The sequence below is a fragment of the Ambystoma mexicanum genome, chromosome 9 (genome assembly GCF_040938575.1).
Source record: "Ambystoma mexicanum isolate Mex_15411 chromosome 9, UKY_AmexF1_1, whole genome shotgun sequence".
Classification (NCBI taxonomy): domain Eukaryota; kingdom Metazoa; phylum Chordata; class Amphibia; order Caudata; family Ambystomatidae; genus Ambystoma; species Ambystoma mexicanum.
The window spans coordinates 400,445,153-400,465,082 of NC_090931.1; the positions used below are offsets into that span (position 1 = coordinate 400,445,153).

Sequence of the window (19,930 nt, forward strand, 5' to 3'; positions counted from 1 at the left end):
CGGCAGATTTGGACATTAAAATTGGGCGACACAAGTTGAAACACCCGGTCATAGTTGTGACTCCAGAGGGCACCCCTTGTTTACTAGGGAATGACCTCCTGAGAAGGTTGTCACCCCTAATAGATTGCGTAAACAAGGTCCTCTGGACCCAGACTAGCCGACCCATAAAATTAAAACAGAGTGTCAACCATGTTAGTTTAAACGGCACATGCCACATGGTTGAACAAAAATCTGACCAAGTAGAATTCCACTTCCAGAATAACCAAACTCCAGACGTGACAGTAATAGCAGTAGGACAACAGACTGGTGATGGGGGGGTCCTCTCTATTTCTGAAAATCAACATCCCTTCCAGTTTAAGGTGGTATTCCACACTGGAAGGAAACACCCTGAAATTCTTTACTAATCCACAATCAGAAACTCCCACTCCTATAGTCCAGAAAGATGTGAAATCAGCTCAGAGCCTGGCTGATATTCAGCAAATTGAAGAGCAGTTGTTCATCCCTGTTCAGTTAAATGATGGGAAGGACTCTGTTCTCGCTCGAGTGTGTGTGAACAACGGTAAGAGCTTCATCAGCGAAGCCATGTTCCGCCAACTCCCAAAAGATCCAGCCATTCCCACATTCAAACTGATAGACAAATGGGAAATGGACCTGGAAGCACCCAATTCCAAACATCTCCTGCCAAGCAGGTGTATGCTCAAAATCTCCATTGGCAACAAGAGCATAGTCCACAATTGTTGGGTCGGGCGAGACGTCACTGCCGCTTTTTACTCAGGCAGTGACATTCTCAATCGCTTTGCCATTAGTTTGGACCTAATAAACTTCAAAGCTTGGTCCCGATTAGCGGATAATCCCATGGGCTTTGGTGATCCAGAAAAAGCATTTAGGTCAGCTCAATTGCTACCTTATGCAGTTGAGATTCAGATCAAAGAGGATGTCACCATCCCAGAAAGGACCCGTCAATTCTCCCTGGAAGTGAAAGTTAAAAGAGGACAACATTTGAAAAACCCTGATGCTTATATACACCTAAATGCTTCTCTCCAACAGCAAGGGTTGGGGGTAAACCCAACTCCATTAGTCAACATAGAACATGACACCATTCCAATAGAGGTGGATAACAGCGACTTAAAGAGTATTACTCTAGCCGCAGGCACCATTATTGGAATGGCGGTTGATGACCGACATTTTTCCATCGATTTAGGAAATTAACTGTTAGGACCAATCCCCAAGGACTGTTTTGACAGTGACAGTGAGGACAATACAACACCAGACAGGATTTTTACCCGGCATGGGGGGAACTTCCTGGTGTACACTTCTTGCCCTTATGGTAAGGAAGATGTGACTTGTGACTTCAGGAGGGATGAGGTGATTTTCCAGGTCCATGAGGGCTGCCTTTCCCACCTGAAGCCTCCAGTCCAAATCAGCACTCTGACCAGGGACTTCTCCACCCAGCTGGAGGAGGCCGCTGAAATAGCCAAACCAGAAGTCTTTCCAGGCTTCACGCAGATGGTGGAAGAGAGAGTCAACCTAGCTTATGCCTGTGTGACTCTGGAACAAAAGCAAAAGTTGAAACAAGTTTTCTTGGATTTCCAAGATCTCTTTGCGGTAGACTCATATGACTGTGGCCGCACCGACATCCACACAACAACAATCCCCACGGACCCTGGCATGACTCCTGTGTTTGTGAAGCAATATCGCTTGCCTCTCGCATCCATGGAGTCCCTTACTGAAATAATTAAGAAACTTGAGTCCCGGGGAATAATCCGTCCAGTCCACAGCACTTTCAATAATCCGGTGCTGGGAATATTGAAGCCAAACAGCCAGTGGAGACTCTGTGCCAACCTCAGGGAGCTCAACAAACGGGTCCATACTTCCCGATGGCCTCTGCCCTACATTGACCAAGGGCTGGCCCAAATCCAGGGGTCACAGGTATTCACTGCAATAGACCTGACCAATGGATACTGGACGGTGCCTGTCAGTAGGGAGGACCAATACAAGCTGGCTTTTACCTTTGGGGGCCAGCAGTACACATGGACCCGGACTCCTTTCGGATACCTCAACTCCGGCAATGAATTCAACATTTTCCTACACAAGGCCATGCCCGACCTGGGCGCAAGGGGTAACCTGGCTTATGTAGATGATGTCCTCATCAAAAGTTCATCTGTGGAGGAACACATAGCGGAGATCCGTTATGTTCTGACCCAGTTGAGGGCCGCCGGAGCAAAACTTTCCTTTCAGAAAGCACAGTGGTGTAGAACCCGTGTTAATTTCTTGGGGCATGAGATTACTCCTCAGGGTCTCTGTCCCCAGGAAAAGAAAGTGGAAACACTTCAGAAACTGAAAGACCCCACAACTCTGCGGGAACGAAGGAGCCTCCTTGGACATACTAATTACAGCAGAAAGTTCATTGAGGGCTACGCAGAGATCACCAGACCCCTGATTCATCTCCTGAAGGGGGGGGTCAAGTGGGAATGGGGTCCAGAACAAGCCGAGGCAGTAAGACAACTCAAAAGAAGCCTCTCACAAGCGCCCTGCCTAGCTTACCCTGTCAGAAACAAGGAGTTCTTCCTGGAGACGGGGTTCTCTAATACGTGCTTGACGGCGGTATTATACCAAAAGCATGACAAGGTCAATAAAGTAATCTCCTATGCGAGCAAAACTTTATCCTCTGTGGAGGAAAAATTCAACGATTGTGAGAAGGCACTTCTGGCAACGGTGTGGGCATTGAAGAATTACCGCCCGTTTATCCAGGGGGAACACATCATAGTGGTGACTCCACACCAGCCTCTGCAATATCTCCAAAGTGATAGAATCCGGGCCGGAAATGTGAGTAATTCCCGAATTACTTCCTGGATTCTGTCAATGCAAGGCTTTCCTGTGGAGGTCAGATATGGCCAAAACAAGAAGAGTCCCCTCACGCAAGGTCTGGCTGACTTGCATGATTGTGCCAGAGAAAACTGTCTCGAGGACGAAAGTCTAAAAATCAAGGACAACACGGAGACATACCTTAATTCCCCACACAAAGTCTTTGAAGAGGACAAGTGTGAGGGAATGCCCACTGTCTATGTGGATGGATGCTCTTATCATGTTCACAACGACGGGAGAAAGAACTGGTGGCTGGCGTAGGGAATGCATGGGTGAAGGGGTTCCCAGAACCCTCCGCTGGATACAAAATTGGTCCCCGAAGTAGTCAGGTGGCAGAATTAATGGCTGTGCATCAGGCCATCCTCACTGCTGTCCAGCATCAACTCCACGAACTGGTCATAATCACAGATTCTGATTATGTACGGAACGGGTTCGTGGAACACCTGGATAATTGGAAAACCAGAGGCATGTTATGTGCTAACAACAAACCCTTGAAACATGGGAAGTTGATCCAACACATTGATGATCTGGTCACATCGAATGGGATGAACATCTACTGGAAAAAGATCAAGGGTCATTCCAAAGTAGAGGGACCAGACAAAACTGGAAATGACTTAGCTGATCAGCTGGCCAAAACCGGGGCCCTCCAAGGGGATCTAATTGAGATTGAGTCCCTGTTGGGGGAAATCCAGGTCACTGCTATCACTACGTCCCAGACAAATGCTCACAATGACCTTTCAATTGCACAATGGAGTAAGGTGACCCCTGATGCTGATTTGATTACCGCTCAGAAGGGGGATCCAATAATTGGTAAATTTTACCAACACCTTGAGGACCCTGAGAACTTTCCCCTGACGGATACCGATTACATTGGGAAAGAGGACCTAAGAGTGTTGATGAAATGTCCAAAAAATGTTCCGAATCCAAGACGGTTTGCTGGTAAGGAAATCCAAAGCTGGCCACGATCAGTGGGTGGTTCCTACCTCATTCCGAAGCCTGATGTTAAGTCACACCCATGATGCGGCCACCGCCGGGCATAGGGGGTTTCACACAACACTGGAAATCTTAAGAGAGGTTGCATACTGGCCACACATGGGGCAGGACCTTGACCAATACTTGAAGGGGTGTCTTGTGTGTGCACAATTTCAGCCAACATCCCTCACACACCGGGCACCTCTCCAAAAGAGGGGAATGACACTGCCATGGTCAGATTTGCAAATCGACTTTGTAGGCCCTGTGATTCGCTCGACTAGAGGAAACAAGTACATGTTGACCATTACATGCTTGTTTACCAAGTGGGTGGAATGTCTCCCAGCCCCAAACTGCAAGGCAGAAACAGCAGCTGCCCTGATGATTAACCACATCTTTTCCCGTTTTGGTCTACCTCAAAGGATTGAGTCAGACAGAGGTAGCCACTTCACCAGTGAAGTAATGAAAAAGATGTGGGAGATACTGGGGGTCAAAAGGAAGTTGCATATTGCTTACCGGCCAGCTTCTTCTGGGGCAGTAGAGAGATATAACCGAACCATTGTGAGCATATTAAAGAAGTTTGTGGCAGATTCTGGGCCAAGTTGGGATATCCGATTACCTCTGGTCCTAATGGCCATCAGATCTACCCCTTCATCTGCAACCAAAATGTCACCATTCGAGTTGATGACTGGACGCAAGATGGTGCCTCCTCAGCATTTGCTCTACAGAACCCAAGAGCAAACGTTGATAAATGCCTCCACAACTCATGAGTATGTGGAGAATTTAAGGAAACACCTTCAGCATGCTTTTGCCTATGCTCAGCAGAATCTAGAAAGATCAGCTGAGAGTATGAAGACCCACTATGACCTGAAAACTTCCAGGAAGGAATATCAGGTGGGGGACCGGGTCTATCTATACAATTTCCAAAGGAACCAGGCCAAGCAGCGAAAATTTTTGCCTACATGGGAGGGACAATTTGAGATTATAGACAAGATCTCCCCTGTGGCCTACAAGATCCGCATCCCCAAAGGCGGTTTGGCAGAGGGGGAAGACAAGTGGGTCCACATTAACCAGTTGAAGTGTTGCCATCCCAGGCACACTCTGCAACAACTGGAGGAATCCTCTGGAATCCTAGAGGGTACTGTCTCAGATTAATTCAGTTCTAACTTAAAATATCCTATATATCGCCTATCAAATTCTGAGTTTCTCAATGTGGGTGTTTTCGTTTTTGAATGCAAAAAGAAATGTGCATGTTCATATGTTTTGACTATAAATTTATATGCCACCCCACTATATCAATGGTGGGGGAAAAATGTGTATGAATAGGTATTGCCGCTCTTCCTTTGTCGTCCTAGGAGAAAGAAAACCTTGAGACTGGCCAGGGAGGACGATCCGGAGACCGGGAGCAGAGACGCAAGGGGCCCGGGGTACCGCCCAATCTTCCCATCAGGACCGGCAAGGAGAACCGATCGATCAGTACCGGATGGAGGAAAAGATGCAGAACTGTGCCATCTACCGGAAGAAGATGAGAAAAATATCCCAGATCTTGCGAGTTCCATCAGTGAAACAGAATGGCCATCGCAAGGGGGGGGCTTGTGGGATGTTTTTACCCATGCATCCGAGCCCTACCACAAAAACTGTGCAGTACTGGCATTGAAAACATCATGATAGCCAGAGCTTCCCAGAAAATGCCCAGGGAAATGCATGAAGAATAGGCTGCCACCCATTTTTGCCGATGTTATGGGCACAGAAGGGCACTGCCTAAAACCACCATTGGACTACCCACACAGTAGCCTGAAACCATTGGGAATGGCAATGCTGATTGCCAAACGCAACCTAGAACTGTGGGGAATTCATTTTCTTAAATCCCCAAAATGGTTGCATTACCAGTACTCACCACTATCAGAAAGCCGGCGTTTTAAAACCACCAGACTTTTGTGTAAAACTGAATAAATGAACCCAAAGCAGGCCAAAGAAAGACTTACTGAGAGGTGGATACAATGTAAAGTTATATTCTGAAGTGACTTGAATGTTCATAACAAGACTGGCTGAGCTCTGCAGGTCTGCAGCAGCCTAACTGAAACTGGATTTAAAACTACCAAAAATCTAAAATGTTTAAATTAACTGAGTGACCTACTTTTGAGTGTCACATAGTTTGTCACTGTTGAAATGTCATAGTTTTGAACTTAGAATCAGCATTCTAGCTGCATATGTAAAAATTGTCTTGACTTAAACTGGGGAATAAAAAGTGACATTTTATCTGAAACCTGGCTTAATGAAACTGAATTCTGCCCACCAGCTACCCCCGACAGGAGTTGAGACTTGCACAACAGCTGTGTTCCCAGGCCTAGCTGCCTTTTGCTGTTCCCACCAAAAGGGATATGACACTTCTCTGATTGAATTACCTGGGCTCTGCAGGAAATTGAACAAAGCCCTGTCTTGACTCAGGCAAATGTTTTATTATGGGGGTCGTAAAAGTGGCTTCCTCCTGGAAGGAAAGGGGAGGAGCACTGCCTGTGAGAGCAAGCTGGCTTGGCAGAACTGGAAAAACCAGAAATTCAACCTTGTGCTGGGGGAAACCACACCCCTTTGGGGCCAGAACATAAATCTAAAAAGATGGATCATTCATAGAGCGGACTTGTGAAAATTTTATAAGTCATATCATTATTCTTGCGATTTTTCGGTGCACATTTGAAGACGTGTTAGGACCCGGTGGTATGTTCAGGGGGGGTTTTAGCGGAAAAGAGGATATTACTCTAAATGTATGTATGTTAAAAATCTGACACTCCACCACCTAATGCCCACATGCTTTGCGAACATTTGTGTAAATGCGGGGACAAATCCAATATTGGTAACCCGACCAAAAAGTGAAATATGTTGCCATTTTGAACCCAAGCTCCTAGAAACGACAGAATTGGAACAGGGGCTACCATCAGTAAATGTGATGGGTGCATGTAATTTCAAACCACTGTGTAGCTATGAAATATGTCTTTAGGTCAAATATAGATTGTGTGTAAAGTTGACAGGGGTGGGTTCTCTGTATCAAAAACAGACCTCATCATGATGACACTTCATTTCATTCCCCCAATCAAGGGGAAGAGGAGGAAGTGGCCAATGACAAGTGGAGAGGGGTAGGGCCTAGGAAGCTAGCCTCTCCACCCACTTTCAAAACACATAAAAGCAGACAGTCAGGACAGATAGGGACATTCTATTCCATCTGCTGCGGGACGCTCTGCCGGGAAAATCCATACTTTACCTCCATCAACCTCCAGAGAGCCAACACAGATACTTCAATCTATCCACCTTCAGAGACCAAGACTTTACTTCAGAATTTGTAGCAGAGAGGTCAACTACAAGCTAAATCCCTCTTTAGCAGGCCTCAAATCATTGCAACTATTCACAGCCAGGTGAGCTGTTTGAATTCTTTGCAAGAACTCTTGCCATTTGCCAGAGAGCAGTCTTGTACCAGAGAGAGACCAGCTGAACCGGAGACCGCTGTTAGCAGAACCAGAGAGCTGACCCAGATCACTGTGAAGTGCCGAGACCAGACCGGAGTCCAGTCCAAAACCTGACCAGATCCGTGGCGAGGCCTAAATCAAAAATATATTGTGAGTACCTAGCAGAACTGGGCAGAACCAATCTCTTAGTTAAAATAATATAATTCAATCTATTTTAATCTAAGCAGAACTGCCTCCTAACTGTCACCTGTCATTTGCAAAGCTGTCACCTGTCATTTTCTATCTGCAATCTGTAACCGGTCGCTTTGAACTTTTAAAATTTCAAATCCAAAAAACTACCTTTATTTAATTGTCCGTATCTCTGGAACCGTTTGGGCTAGGAACTTGGTTTAACGTTCCTCTGAAAGCTTAGAATCTCAACTTCTCAACAAGCCTAGAACCGACTTCCTACTCCTCATACTTTTGCCGTGATCACGATTCTCGCACTCGCGAATTTTACCGCGATTTGCGATTTGGTTAAAAATCCTGCCACGTGTGAAAACAGCAGCTTTCTTGCTTTCCTTGCTAAAAATTCGTTTGCCTCTTAAGAACCATCCCTGAATCATTGCTAGAGTGAGTCTGGACTAATATTAACTAGATACCACTCACCCTGAACCTCTAGAGGGAATTAAAAGCATTTTAGCATATTTTTCACTTCATTGCCAGCACATATAAAAGCATTTTTGGCCTGTGTTTCAAACTTCTGTAGTCTAAGCTTACTGGGGTGAACTGAATTACATTTGATTGCATTTCTGAGAACTGTGTGCTTTCCTTCCATTTCCTTGCATTGCATAAAGGGGGGAGTGGATTGCCAGAGAAAAGTGATTACATTGTTTTGTTGAAATCATATTGAGTATTTCTGTACTGCAATTTCATTCCACCTTGCATCCATTTGAAACCATAAAAGTATTGTTGCTATCTTATCCATCCAATAACCACTCATCATTGATTATAAAGAAGTGTGGTAGTGCCGGACTATCCATTATTGATTACTGCTCAGATTAAGTGTGATATTCAATCATTAATTTATTATAAAGTGTGATATATATATCTATTGTTTAAATTATCAAATAAACCTTTTAAACTGGCAAAACAGAACTACTTCTTGGCTCAGTGGGGTCAGGGGGATTCCAAGAGAGGGGTGTTATATAGGGGTAGTCATCCAGAACGCATGAACTGGACGTAAAGATATATCAATAAGGGTTTCCATTCAGTATCCCAGACTAGGCATTGACTTAGCTGTAGTGTTGAATTGAATCCTCTTACAGTAAGTCTGGGTGAAGAAGGGAAGTGATAGGTCTTGAGAGCCTTCCAGAAGGCAAAGTGATCCTCTTTGCAAAGAATGTTAAGGAATCAAGTTCCAGATGTTGGGAGTTTGGACAAAGAATGAAGATCCCCTATTCTGGTCCGTTTTGTGACTGGGATGACATGAGGGAGAGCTGTGCCTGATCTCAGTTTTCCGGTGAGTCCTGTAGGGTGTGAGTTTGGGTTGTAGATATTCTGGTCCTCTGTTATGTTATGCTCAGTGGGTGGTGCACATTGCTTTGAAGGTGTATCATTGCCTGCTCGGCAGCGAGTTTAGAGCACAGAGGGTGGATGTGGTGTGTTCTCTAGGGCCTAGGGCTAGAGGGAGCCTTGATGCAGTGTTTTGTGCCTGCTGTAGGTTTCTGATTTGTGATGCAGGTACCCCTTTGTGTAGTGAGTTAGCCTAGTCTAGGCATGCAAACATAATAGCCATGATCACAGCAACTCTGTGTGGGAGGGTCAGTTAGGAGAGGATACATCAGAGAATGCGTAAATGTAGGTAGCAGGATGTTGTCACTGAGTTGATGTCATGTGATAGTGTCAGGTCTAAGTCCATCAGGAATCCAAGGTTTTTTACTGTGTTGGAGGAAGAGTGGGTGGGTCTAGAGAGAGTGGCCAGGGGTAAGTTGGGTAAGAGGGCAGTCGTCCCACAGATCATGATTTTAGATTTTCCGAGGTTGAGAAGGAGGTGTTTAGCAGTCTCCCAGTGGTCGATTTCTGTCAGGTATGATGCACGGTCTGGCGAAGTGGAAGAAGGGTTCTTCGACATCTTGAAGATAATTTGGGTGTCATCTGCATAGTTGTAGCAAGTATGTGTAAAACTATTATCTAAGTCAGTCTTCGGTCAGGCCCCTGATCTCTTTTTTTTGGCCGGCCAACACTAGGGATCAGCATTATCAGTAGTTACCAAACCGTTCTGGTATCTTGTTCACTAAAGAATAAGCATAACACCTGAGCAGTTACCAATGCCTAGCTCTCGAAAACAAGTGCACCATAGGTAGTCTTCTCGAATTTTAGGAAGATCTTCTAAGGTGTACTTGTTTTGCAAATAAAGGAATGGATGTGTGTTCATACATCGGGAAAATAACCAAAATGTAGCAAAACTGTTAAAGCTTATCAGAAATAATACATTGGGGTAGGGTTAAGTAAAGATGAGAGAGTCAAAGTGAAAGATGGAGTTGTCTGTCAATATGTATTAACTTTGTTCACTTTACAGGGTGGTGCAGACACTTTAAGACATCATTTTGTTTGCATGCTTCTATCCTGTGATGTGGGTTCTCAGCACAGTATAAGGAATGTGGCTTTGAGAAATGAGAGTTGCATTTCTTCTTGTCTTGTTGCCTCTCTGTGCACATTTATTCCTCTTATAACTTGGTCCTTGCTCAAGTAATCTCAAAAGTCTGATCCACGGAAAATCTCTCAGATCTTTTTATTTGTATTTTATTTTTACGATGTATGATTTCCCCCTAGAAAGTGGGGTTGTCCCTGAGCCACAGTTCTAGGTCTATTGCAAAGGTGGCATGGTGGAACTAGGGATTTACTCATCCATATGGCTGTGTTAAGAAGAATAGAGGAGCCTGTGGATGACCTGATGATTCCACCAATTCTCCCTCCTGACCATGTTGGCAGAGTCCCCCTCGTCCGATTATTCACCCCCTTCAGATCGCTTACCTCTGACAAAACAAAAAAGGAGGAGGTGAGAGGTAGCTTTACACAGTACTGGCTCAGATCTTAGATCTGCTGCCAGGGGCACTACATTTCAGACACCTGTGTCCCACCCGAAGACATCGGGCCTCATTATGAGTTTGGAGGTAGCCATGCCGGGTTCCAGAAATAGGGAATTACCGGGCCATTCTGACATTGGAGGGCCCGGTATTTCCCTTTCACGGGACCCGGACCCGCTACTTCCCCATTCCCATTTGAGCCCAAATAGGGCTCAATGGGAATTGGAGGATGCTAACAACGGGCCCGTTAATGACGGGCCCGTTGTTAGCATCCTGAACTGCTAGCAGGTCCCGCTCTGCACATCTGGTCTGGCCAGGCATCCAGAGCGGGACCTGCTGCAGACCTCGTAATGAGGCGGCCCGGAATGAACAGTGCCGGTCCCTTACCGGCCCCGTTCATTCTGTGGCTGCCTACGTCGTAATGAGGCCCATCATGTCACCAATGAGAGTCAGTTGGGACCCGGCAAAGATTCTATAAAATGGTGCAGCCACCCCCCTCCACTGTAAGGTAAGGAGGAGGGGGTGGGGGATAGGAGATTCACTGTGAATGGGGACGTAAGGGGGCATTCTGACCCTGGGAGACCCGGCCCGTTGCCATTGCCAGGTGCGGTATTCATTACTCCCCATTCCCATTGAGCCCTATGCCTATTCATGAATGGTGCCTGTGCATCCGATGAGTTGTGCTCACGGTTGCCGCTCTGCCCACCAGGTCAGACGTGGCGGGCAGAAAGGCACCCGCAAGCACAACTTGTAGTTTGCCAGTCCGGTAGTAACAACGCTGTTACTACCGGACCGGCAAACTTATAATGAGGCCCATTATCTTCCTTATAGCACCCTTTGCCCTCCATCAACCTTTCAACCACACACCTAGACTGGGTCAACTGGACTAATCAAAACCACTTCCAGGCCCTACCAATGGTATATGCATGGTGTACAAGTGCCGTCTCATAACACACCAATGGAGAGTAATATAGTGGCTACTGCAGCAGAAGCTTACAATTTAGCTTCATAAAATGATCTCCCTTTAGCCCAACTTTTATTGTTGTACATTATAAAGACAATGGGCCTCATTATAAGTTTACCGGTCCGGGAACTACAGTAACGGTAAGCTTGCCGGTACTGTATTTCCCGGATCAGCAAACTACGAGTTGTGCTCGTGGGTGCCTTTCTGCCCGTTAGGTCTGACCTGGCGGCAGAGCGGCACCCGCCAGCACAGCATGTCGGGTTCACCGGCACCATTCTCAATGGTGCCGGTGCATCCGACCTCCCCATCCTCATTGAGCCCAATGGGGCAAAATGGGGCACAATGGGAATGGGGAGCATTCCGTTCTGACGCCCCCGAATGGGCAATTACCGGGTCCGGCAGGGCCATAATGACCCGTGTGTCCATTTGCGGGTGCCAGAGTTTTTCGTAAGTTTGGCAGAAGCCTGCCGGTTTTACCGAAGCCTGCCGGTTTTACCGGCAAGGCTACGCCAAACGAAGAATGAGGCCAAATATCATAACAACTGCATTAAAAATATAAGGAATTCCGTTTATTTTAATTCTTTTTGAGTAGTGTAATAATCACTATATTAACAATAACAAAGAGACATGCGTACACGTGTTACAAAATATGTGCGATTGTTAATTAGAATTTGTAAATAACTTAAAAGTTAGCCATATGCATCGCTATTGGCCATTTAAATTATGTACCCGGACCGGTAAACTTCTACGCAATGATGATTATCAAATTCAAAATTGTTTGCACAACTAACTCTCCGACAGATAAATTAATGTACTACAATAGCCAGCCTAGTGTTCTGCCTGTTGGAGTCATTTTGCATTAATCATCCAGAGCTTTATGTGACAGAATCCTATTAGGCTTTGCCTTAACTGATTTCAAATGGGCAGCGCGAAGTCGTGTATTTGAAGCTGCGCAGAATGAAAACAGATATACTTGGGAAGGGCTGCATCAGTCATTCAGCAGTGGTCTCAGTGTTTATTAAAAATAGCCACTAATCTCTGGGAGCCGCAGTACTTAGAGCTGCTTCGAAACCACTGAACCCAGTGAACGCTGCTAAGCGACTCTACTCACAGAAGATCTATTTCAATATGCACAACAGGAAGATCTTGTTTGTTCATTATTTTCTTCATTTGTAATCACTCGCGATATAACCGCATTGCCTCCGCGGATTTGGAGCATTTGTATATGCGCGCGCACTCTACCTACCATCCGGGGGTGAACTCCACGTGGGCGTCAAAGAAACCAGTCACTTCGCCGGAAGCTGCTTTCCAGCCCACAATGCGCGCACGGATCAGACCTTCCCGGTTCTGGTTCCGCACCACTTTGACGAGTCCCGGGTAGCGTTTGTGAACGTACTCCTCCAAGGGGGCCTTCAGCTCCTCTAAAAGGGGCAGAAGAGAGAACACATTTACAAAGAGCACAACATGGCCGATATTCTTTCATGTATAATGCCGTGTATTGATTGGCTGCATTCGGGGCTTATCTAGCTCTATAGAGACGAGGTCCCAAAATGCAATGGCTAGAGATTCAGCGCAATTATGTTTTGTAAAGTCTAAATGCTTGCATGCTTAACATCTTCAGAGTAAATGACTTCTGGGACCAAACAATAAAAGTGAGTAATTGGTAAAATGGCCGGAAGACATGACCTACATTTTTTTGTGCAATTTTAAGGAAACGGACAATAAAGGAACAAGCCATTTAAGGAAAATAAAACGATAAAAAACCTTCACATGTTTAAAAATAATTCTGAGGTTCCGCAACTGAAAGTCATATTTTAAACACAGTTCAATCTATGAAAGCCTTTGCCTTTTTGCATGCTATTTTTGGACAGTATTTGCCTTTTTATGGTTTTAAAGGGCATATTACAGAAATGTTGCATTGGTGCAAGCAATTTACACAAGCCGTACAATTTCCCTCCAGTGAGGGTATGCAACATTTGGCTCTCCAGATCTGGAGTGCCAAATGTTGCAGACCCCGCCCTAGAACAAAAAGAATTTTTATACTTTTTTTCACCAGGGCAAGTTACACCTGAGAGCTATTATGACTATACACACATTTTTTGTGTGCAAAAATGCATTGATATATATATATATATATATATATATATATATATATATATATATATATATATATATATATATATATATATATATATATATATATATATTTATTTTTATGTTATTTTTTTATTTTAATGTTTTAACTTTTTATTTTGGACCAAGGCTATTGTTGCATAAGGCTAATTAAACTTGCACTGGTGCACATTTTCTGTAACACTGGCCAAATGTCCATACAAGCATATCCCAAGCAGTGGCTGCGCAGTTCATTTTGCCTGTTGAGATGGTATATGCCCTAGCAGCGTCGAAGGTGGTGCCGTTCCATATGCGAGTGCGTGCTATTCAATGTCGTGAACGTGTGTGTGGGTGTGAGCATCGCCCAGAGGCTGATTTATTATGCATGAGGGTGAATGCTTATGCATGAGACTTATTGAGAATGCATGAGGAGCGCAAGGGGCAAGAATGTTCTGATGAATAATGAAACACTCGCTGCGTGCATGGGCCTGACTGACAGATAACATTTAGAACACACTGAAGGCACATTATAAAACAGTGCTAGTCACACACCTGAGACCCTTCCAATGAAACGCTTCCATGATTCCATCTCATCGATGTGGACAGCCCAGTGTATCCCCCTTAGGATAGTCTACCCATTACCTACTAACTGGAGTATAAAGATAAAAGTTGAGTCGATGGAGGTAGGGCGATGCAGATCACCAAATGATAGGAGTCATTTGACAATTGAGTCTCAAACATAATTTCGCAAAAATATTGCAGTTATTTGAAAGAAAAGATTTAAGCAGCGATCCTTTGTGCCGCCGATGAATTAGCTTTATGGATTAATAGAGCTGGCACCTGCTTTTGACTCTGGCAGCACTGCACTACTGCTGACCCGAGCAACTGCAGATGTGACAACCTACCCATGGAAAGACAGGGCAGCAAAACAATCAACTCTGCCATTGCGCTGTCAGGCTATGGAGCTACAAAACCCCAATGTCAAAGGAATAGATAGCGAGCGTGCTTGAGAACCAACTTAAAGTAGAGAGAATAGAGGACTGGTCAGAGACAGTGAGCGTGCTTGGGAACCAACTAAACAAAGAGGGAATGAAGGTCTGGGCAGAGACAGATAGCGAGCATAGGTACCAACAAAACAAAGAGGGAATGAAGGTCTGGGCAAAGACAGCTAGCAAGCATAGGAACCAACTAAACGAAGAGGGAATGAAGGTCTGGGCAGAGACAGCTAGCAAGCATAGGTACCAACTAAACAAAGAGGGAATGAAGGTCTGGGCAGAGACAGCTAGCAAGCATAGGTACCAACTAAACAAAGAGGGAATGAAGGTCTGGGCAGAGACAGCTAGCAAGCATAGGTACCAACTAAACAAAGAGGGAATGAAGGTCTGGGCAGAGACAGCTAGCGAGCTTGGGAATTAACTAAACAAAGAGGGAATGAAGGTCTGGGCAGAGACAGCTAGGGAGCATAGGAACCAACTAAAAGAAGAGGGAATGAAGGTCTGGGCAGAGACAGCTAGAAAGCATAGGATCCAACTAAACGAAGAGGGAATGAAGGTCTGGACAGAGGCAGCTAGCAAGCATAGGTACCAACTAAACAAAGAGGGAATGAAGGTCTGGGTGGAGACAGCTAGCGAGCTTGGGAACCAACTAAACACAGAGGGAATGAAGGTCTGGGCAGAGACAGCTAGCGAGCATAGGAACCAACTAAACAAAGAAGGAATGAAGGTCTGGACAGAGACAGCTAGCAAGCATAGGAACCAACTAAACGAAGAGGGAATGAAGGTCTGGGAAGAGACAGCTAGCGAGCATAGGAACCAACTAAACAAAGAAGGAATGAAGGTCTGGGCAGAGACAGCTAGCAAGCATAGGAACCAACTAAACGAAGAAGGAATGAAGGTCTGGACAGAGACAGCTAGCGAGCTTGGGAACCAACTAAACAAAGAAGGAATGAAGGTCTGGGCAGAGACAGCTAGCAAGCATAGGAACCAACTAAACGAAGAGGGAATGAAGGTCTGGGAAGAGACAGCTAGCAAGCATAGGAACCAACTAAACGAAGAAGGAATGAAGGTCTGGGCAGAGACAGCTAGCGAGCATAGGAACCAACTAAACGAAGAAGGAATGAAGGTCTGGGCAGAGACAGCTAGCGAGCTTGGGAGCCAACTAAAAGTAGAGTTGAGGTATTTTGAAACTAAAGACCTACAGGTGTATTTCCTGAATGTTATCTGTTTATAGCCAATGGGTTATCTCATGCTTTGGAGTGAATCCACATATTGGTTTCCTCTGCTACTAACATGCTGTTAGCACCCCAGATGTCACCGTCGGTGCCAATGGAAACAAACCACACACTGAGGAGGAACATTAGGCCCAACATGTGAGAAGGTAACATTCTATTTTTTCAATAATAAGCGATGGATCCGGACTCTCAAAGTTGGAAAAAAAACGCAGAACAGGTTATCATGCCATGTTCTTTCTAGAGGGGGGCGCCTGCTACCTTTTTTGTATTGTTGCAAGGAACTTGGGGTTTTTCATCCTGAATTACCTGTGGGAACCCAGGCGTGGACAACCTGCTTACTGTGCTCAGAGAGGCACAGCTTCACATCACTAATAAGGCCCAACAAGGCTGAAACACGTGTCTGGGGTTTCTGTTGGTACTCTTGTTCAAAGGAGATTTGCTTGGCAGTTCAGTGCTGGACTGCCCTTGTGGTCGCCACAAAGACTGATATGCAAATGGATATTTCTCCTTTGTGAAAAGTACAGTGAGCTAAAAGCGATGGCTGCGTACTCTCAAAGTGGGAGAAAAAAACACAGAACAGGTTATCATTACATGTTTTTTCTAGAGACAATCACCTGCTACCTTTTTTGTATTGCTGCAAGGAACTTGGGGTTGGTCACCCTAGATTACCTGGGAGAACCCAGACGTGGACACCCAGCACACTGTGCTCAGAGAGGCACAGCTCCACATTACTGATGAGGCCCAACAAGGCTGAAACACGTGTCTGGGTTTCTGTTGGTACTCTTGGTCAAAGGAGGTGTGACTGGCATTTTGGTGGTGGACTGCTCTTGTGGGCGGAACAAAGACTGATATGCAAATGTGTATTCCTCCTTTGTGAAAAGTACAGTGAGCTAAAAGCGATGGCTTTAGACTCTCAAAGTGAGGAAAAAAACACAGAACAGGTGATCATGCCATGTTCTTTCTAAAGAGGGGCACCTGCTATCTTTTTTTTTAATAATTTTTCAATATACTTTCATTATATCCAATTCCATTTGCCTCTATACTCTGCTTTTTACACAGCTGGGAGCACCTGATAAAATATCCATACTAGAGTAAAATATACAGCAGGAAGATGCAATGTGACCAAGAGCTGTGTGGCATGCACGTGGGTCATGCATGCTTAGGGACATCAAAAGAAAAAAAAAAGCTAAGTGGCCTTAGAGAAAATGACGGAGTGCATTAGGGTTTCCTGATAGAACGAATATCCTACAGACTCGTAGTACTCAGAATATCCCAGCCAGTGACCAGTGTATATCATGCATGTTACGATGGCATCTTGCACTGTGCTGAGAGCGGGAGGGGCGTTGGTTAGCAGGGAAAGAAGGGGGAGGCAGAGGAGAGAGAATAAGAACAGTTAGACTGCTTCAAAGCACAAAGTAGCGGTGAGAGGAAGAGAGAAAAGAGCACAAGGGTGCGCGAGAGAGGAGGAGGAAACATTGCAGCAGTGGTATACCAAGGTGCAAAATCAAGGCGTGAAGCAGTGTATGCCTCGCTATACCGCTCAGCGAGACATTACACACGATTTGTAGGTGGGGTGAGAGACAGGAGAGGAATGTGTTTCCAAATTGTACTTACTGGACCGCATGCAAAACGTCTCCATTTTATGTCAGCCTGAGATTTTTATGCTGGTGTACAACTAATGAATTCCTGTGGAAACTCCCTGAATTTAACACATGTTAAAATCAGTTGGAGTCCATATGAATCTGTTGCAAATGCTGCCCGAGAGTCCTTGACAGGCGGTATTTGCAACTTTCATAAAATGGGGATCAAATAAAAGCGTAATGATGATTTTGTCTAAACAATTGCATTGTTTGGTTGGTGGCCTCTTGCATGCAAGTAACACTTCTCATATTGCTTGTGTAAGGATGACAATGAGTGAGTGTCACTTCCAAAGGTTGCTGTCCACTGTATGCATTTGCATGCCCACAACCTAAATGGGCTCACTTAATCATAGGACCCAAAGTGGACATGCATGTCGAAGGGTGTGTGCTGGCAAAGGCAGTGGTACATCAGTCAGAGTAGCATTGCACCCCTTTGTGATGCTGAAAATGGGATGGGAAATTCATATTTGTAATTGGGCTCCATAGCCTTTGTAATCCTTTCAAGGCGGCACTTCCTTTTTCTTTTCTGTTTAAATTCCAACCACGGATATGTAGTGTCGTTAATCATAGTCCATATCAAGGTTGGCAATTTGGAAGATCACCTGAAATATTGATGGTGCCCACAGGCACAAGAATGTCATTGCCAGTGGAGTAACTTTGTAGAAATTGTTGGGTGTGACGTGACATCTTAAAGACGGGGTGCCCCTGCCTAATGAGTTGGACAAAGTGGCGTGCCACAACATTTAGGGGTGGGGGGCAAACACCCTTGCCCCCCCTGAAATTCCGCCCATAACGTATTGCATTAACATGGTCAATTGAATTCCCGATGCAGCCTCTTGTGATCATTTTCAAATACGGTTTTAGATATTTTTGCATTATGATTAGGTTAACCAAATGGATAGTAATTGACAAAATAAAACAATACGTCAAACGTCTGCTGGTTTGGGCATGTCAGCCTACTGCAGATATAATCTTTCAGCATGAAACAATCGTAGCTTGCAGACAAGTTAGTGAATAGGTAGTGGGTCTTACACATTAAGGCATTTCTATTAAACTGCTTCAGAGCAATCATTATTGGAGGTAAAAGTCGGTGTGAAACTGTAAAACGAAGAGAGGGAACAACTATGGAAAAGTTTCATCAGCGTAATCATGGCAAAATGATTGATTTTGTGTTCCAATGTCCCCTCACAGCGCTGTATTTGGGAATGGTCGGTTCCACCTTTCCGGATTCGTGGTACACAACTAGCTATTAGTTGTGCATGCTGAAATGATTTAAAAATCGGATCATCCAAATTCGATCGATCCTCCTAATAAGCCAAAAAAGTATCAATATTTAAAAAGCGACAAAACAAAACGAAGAATATACTGCAAATTGTAAAATGTTCAGCAAAATGAGCAAGGTAATCCGGCACACCGAGCACGGAACAAGGCCGCCAGACAGGAATCACAGGGTGAGTGTGACAAAGAAATGAAAAAATGCCACAAGTTGAGGAATATTTAATGAAATACGCAAATGATTAGCTGCACATCAGAGGGATAATACGAAATGAAAAAGGTGGAATGGAATGATAAAATATTCTGCAAAACACTGTAGGGCTGCTGTATATGTGCAGAAGGATCTGAGGGACATATCGCACGCGAAATAAAAACCTTTAGTGAAATAAAAAATATTCTGAACAATTACAAATATTCTGCGAAACACACAGATCCATCAACCTGCAGAAGGGCCAGGGTCTATGTGCAGAAGAACTCCTTTGACAAAAGAAATGATGAATTGAAAAATATAACACACAATTATCAGCTGTAGGTGCACACTACAATGAAATGAAAACCAATATTCTATGAACAATATTATGAAAGACACATAAGAAGATCCGTCACACACAATATGCACAAGGGCCCCATGTGAATGTGTAGTGGAGTTGCAGAGATAAAACAAAATGAAAGACATTTTGCACAATGAAAAATTATTTGAGACATTCCCAGGATGATCTGCTGCCCTTATCATGCCTTAGGCCTCTAGTTTGTGCACAGTAGGCTAGGAGGGAATACTATACATGAACAATATACCGCTAAATTAAATATATAAAGTAACCCTGGAAACAACTGACAGTATTATCCCTGAGACTCACAGGATGATCACGAGTAGTTCACCACCGCCCCCACCATTAATGGTCCCGCACGCACGTAATAGTGTAGGGTACATGGGCATTTGACAACACTATCTGATAATCACTTATCCTCTTCTGCAGCTCCCTAGCGGACGACCAGATCTGATTCATACAGGATCCAATGATTGCAGGTGCACAGAAGGCGCCAGCAGCAAAGAACTTGAAAGTTCTTCAATATGCCAGTGACACTGGTAAGCAATGGCTCAGGCAGAATCAAACACAGCATACTTTGCAGGCACTACAGTCCCTGGAGAGATATACCCACTTCCTAATTTTAAATTTTAACTTTCTTACCTCTAGATGTTCCACTTTGGGGCACTTCAGTGACAATAGACAGCCCACTTCAACAGTCCTGAAGAAGGCACTAGAACACCAGCTACCCACTAAGTGCCAGAAACACCATTTAGTGTCGACTAGATAGATGTGAGGTCGTGATGACCACATTCTAAGTCA

The 19,930-nt window shown here is 44.8% G+C and overlaps 1 protein-coding gene across 1 annotated transcript in view; it reads right to left on the minus strand.

The window, feature by feature from the left end:
• The window catches only part of GALNT17 (polypeptide N-acetylgalactosaminyltransferase 17), a 2,143,439-nt gene that overhangs the window by 1,245,481 nt on the left and 878,028 nt on the right, over nt 1-19,930 (minus strand). The window contains exon 4 of the mRNA XM_069614885.1: nt 12,571-12,745. Coding sequence (XP_069470986.1) covers nt 12,571-12,745 — 175 coding nt within the window. The remainder of the gene's footprint in view (nt 1-12,570; nt 12,746-19,930) is intronic.